Raw genomic sequence first — 3,838 nt, 5'->3', positions numbered from 1 at the left:
CCAAGGGATGACATCGGCCATGCCCTGTAGCTTCGATTCTTTTGTCCCTCAGGGGAGAGAGAATCATTGTGTCTTCTACTGGAGTGAATGGTGATAGACCTAAGTCCAGTCTCCAGAATCAGTTTTTTGGTTGGGGTTGAAATCTCAACTCTAACTTCACATACCTAGGCCATGGGCCGTGAGGCAGGCAAGGTTTACTCTTGGACCAGGTAGTCACGGCAGAGGAACATACAATATCTGAGGATGCACACACCACATTGTGATCCACAGATTTGACCGAAGGGTGGTGAGGTCTCCTCATGACCACACCGTCAAGGAGTTAGCTGAGGGTTTCTTGTGGGTGTGTGAATATATCCAATGTGCCTAACCATCGCTTTGTGTGTGTGTGTGTGATTCAGGTGACCCAACCATCAACCCCTGAAAAAGGCGGCCATAAAACGCCCAGGAGATGAAGATGATGGCACGTCGTGACCCCAAAAGTGGGGCAAACAGACTCGTGAGAGCCCACACCTTCCAGAAGCAGCAGAGGGCCCCAGTTGGGCCAAGGACTCCCCCACCCGATGAAGAAGATCCCAGGGTACGTCTAGCCCTGGAATCTTTTGGGTATCGAGGGGGGAGGAGGGGGTGGGTGTCACACGGTCCTCAGAGACTGGGTTGGATTTCAAAGAGTTCTACCAGCAGCACCCGGGTTACTTTTCCCATCCAAGGTGGGCCTGGCTTGGGAACTCCTCCCCGGCCCCATAGGTCCCTTGAGAGACTCTTGGGAGCAACCTTCCTTTCCACTCAGAATCCTGTGTAGCCAGGTTGGGCTGTGTTGTGGACCCTTTGAGAGTTCTTCCTTCACATGGGCTTTGGGAGGGAACATCGTAACCGAACCCTCCCGCCACTTAAGGACCCCCATGCCGGTGTCCTCTCTTTGGAATCCTCACTCCGTTCTGAATTCACAATCCGTCTCAATGATGACATTGGATCGCTGCCTGAGGCTTCAGCTCATTCACTGACATCACTTCCTTCCCACCCACAGGTCAAGTGCAAAAACTGCGGGGCCTTTGGCCACACGGCCAGAAGTACCAGGTGCCCCATGAAATGCTGGAACGGAGCCCTGGTTCCCCAGGCCTTTGGGAGAAAGGAAGGGAAGGAAAACCTGAAACCATGGAAGCCCCAGGTTCGAGGGAACCCGGGGCTCTTGAACAAGGAAAAGGGAGAGAAGGAAGAGAGACCAAGGTGAGCAGAGGGAGGGGTTTTCACCACCCTCAGGGTACTGCCACCTAAGGACATGGTGTCTCTGCACCCGCACACCGTGTGCCTTTCCATCTCTGGGACAGGGAAGGAACGCTGCAGAGAAAGAGACCAGAGCTCCATGTCCTCCCTGGTTCCCCACCCAGGAGCTCCTTTGGCTCTGGGAGATTCAGGGACCGGGGAGAGGCGGGGGCCCTTCGTGCAGGTTCCCCATGACAGGGGGAAGAGCAACGGAATCCAAAGACAGTCCTTTCCTGGGAAGCCTAGAAGGCCACCGGCAGGATGGGAAGGTTGGCACATGAGGGAAGATGCAGAGGCGGAAAGGGCACAAAACTTCCGTTTATGTATCACAAAACACAGAACGGGACTGGGCCCCACACAGGGTTCTCCCTGTCTCCTGGGGAGAACCGAGGGGCAGGGCCTGAACTTTTTCTCCTCTGCAGGCAACAAGACCCGCAGAGGAAGGCTCTCCTCCAGATCCTTTCCGGGAAACCTCCGGAGAAGCCGCTGCCAAATCGAAAAGAATCCATGGAATCTTGTGATTGTCTGAGGGTGAGTGTCACCCTCCGCCCCTGGTCTTTTTCTCCTCTAGGTCACCCTGGTTGATTTCCTTTCAGGTTCCCGTGTGTGTGAGGGGATCAGGAAATCCCTCTTCCCTGCCTTCTTGGGGTCAGAGACTCCACGATTCTTCCAGGTCCATTTGATTCCAGGTGAAAGCATCTGAAGATGCCGTATTTCCTGTTGCTTTCTTTCCGTGCAATGATGGCAAGCCTGCCAACAACGTCTTCCTAGCGGCCTGAGGAAATTAGTCCCTCAGGGGCCCCAAACATGGAGAAGGCTAACCCCAGGAACATGCATGTTTTCAGAAAAGACGTCCTGGGAACCCTTGAGCCACCAACCTGCCTTCAGAAGGGCATTAGTCCGTCCCACTTCATGGGAGGCTGAGTGGAGGTGCTTTGATCCAGTTATTGCCCAAGACACAGTCCTTAGAAAAGTGGTATTCTTAGATCAGAGCTCGAGAGTGCATTTCTCATGGGTCTTGTCCTGATCAGCACTCGCGTTGAGGATCTGTCCCTACTTCCAAGGACCGCCTGTCAATACCGTATTAAGAATTTCCTGCTGTGTGCACCTTGTCTTTGGATGTGGTTGATTTCCATGTTGGCTCCATGCTGGGGAACTTCTAATGTGTGTGGTCTCCTTTCTTTCAGGTTGCAAGCAGGCCAATGGCGGTCCACACAACCAATAAGAGGCCACGCTTGGACCCTGCCCTCACTGATGGCTCAGCTACCAAAATGTCTGACATGGTATCCGTCTTGGCTTCACTGTCTCCCCTGAGAAAAGCCAGGCTGAGCTCCTCGTCAAGTCTCCGACCAAAGGAACGACAGACAGGGTCCCTGGCCGACATCCCTCAGCCTGAAGTCAGGCGGCAGGGCCCGGAGCCTCTCGTCGTGGTGAAGCCAACACACAGCAGGCCTCAGGGTGGCTGTCGAGAAGTTCCCCAGGCTGCCTCCAAGCCCCACGGCCTGATCCAGGACATCAGGCCCCAGGCACAAGACAAACGTCCGGCGTTGACCTCACAGCCCTGCCCACCAGCCGACACACACAGCTTGGGCCTCAGCTCCAATCTCAGTTTCAGGTCAGGAGCCAAGAGACCTGCCCAGGCTCCGACGCAGGCTTGCCTGAACTTCCCCAAGAAACCGAGAATGAGTCCTTTCCAGATGCCTGAAAATGCCATCCAGGGAGGTGAGCTGGGTGCCCCAGAGACTCTCCAACCTCCGCCAGCTGCAACCGAACGCAGACCAAGTCCGTCGCCCCAGATGAGCAGGGGGACACCCGCCCAGGTGCCCAGCAGCGACTGGCAGCCTCCGCACAGCAGACCTTGCCTGCCTACTGTCCAGGCCTGCACCATGTCCCATCACCCAGCGGCCAGCCACGATGGGGCTCAGCCTCTCAGAATGCTCTTCCGGAGACTGGAAAATGGATGGTGGAGCTCCAGCCTTCTGACAGCTCCCTCGTTCCCCTCTCCTGAGAAGCCGGGAGCCCTCCTCGCTCACAGCCCTCATGTCTCAGAGAAGTCTGAGGCTCCCTGTGTTCCTGTCCCCCTGAGTGTCCTCTATGAGGACCTTCAGGTTTCCTCCTCCTCAGAGGACAGCGATTCTGACCTGGAGTGAGACTGCAGGTGGCCGGGGCTCCATTGCATCCAGCTCCCATGACTTTGAGGGGTCTGTGGGACTGAGGAGCACAGAGCAGAGAGCAGACTGTGTGTGGTGACTCCCAAGCTCCCCAGCTGTGGTGCTTCTGTGAATGTTGGAGCCCAGGCCAGGCAGGGACCAGATGCAGAGACTCTGCATCATCCAATCCTGGTGAGGGACATTGTACTTCGCAGGGCACTCCAGAAACCCGCCACCAGAAGCTTCTGTGCCAGTGATTCGTTGCCTCAGAAACTGGGTGACGTTGACGCGCGGGAGTCAGACTTCCGCTGTGATGTCAGTAGGAAACTGGGGAATGACTGTGTGTCTGCTCTCTAGATGACTGAATCAGGGAACAGTTAGGGAACCCTGAGAGATGCAGGCCTTCAGCTGTGCCCCGCCCTGACAGC

General features: G+C 56.0%; 1 protein-coding gene across 1 annotated transcript; it reads left to right on the top strand.

Annotated features, from left to right (window-relative positions):
- Positions 1-454: 454 nt before the first annotated feature.
- LOC113221354 (putative protein FAM90A5P) lies at positions 455-3,410 on the top strand. Its single transcript, XM_026450687.1, has 4 exons — positions 455-577; positions 1,025-1,224; positions 1,683-1,791; positions 2,448-3,410. The coding sequence occupies exons 1-4, from the start codon at positions 455-457 to the stop codon at positions 3,408-3,410; spliced, it is 1,395 nt and encodes a 464-aa protein (XP_026306472.1).
- The last annotated feature ends 428 nt before the right edge of the window (positions 3,411-3,838 follow it).

The sequence above is a fragment of the Piliocolobus tephrosceles genome, unplaced genomic scaffold (genome assembly GCF_002776525.5).
Source record: "Piliocolobus tephrosceles isolate RC106 unplaced genomic scaffold, ASM277652v3 unscaffolded_23675, whole genome shotgun sequence".
NCBI classification, from domain to species: Eukaryota; Metazoa; Chordata; class Mammalia; order Primates; family Cercopithecidae; genus Piliocolobus; species Piliocolobus tephrosceles.
This window is presented reverse-complemented; position numbering and strand designations above follow the sequence as displayed.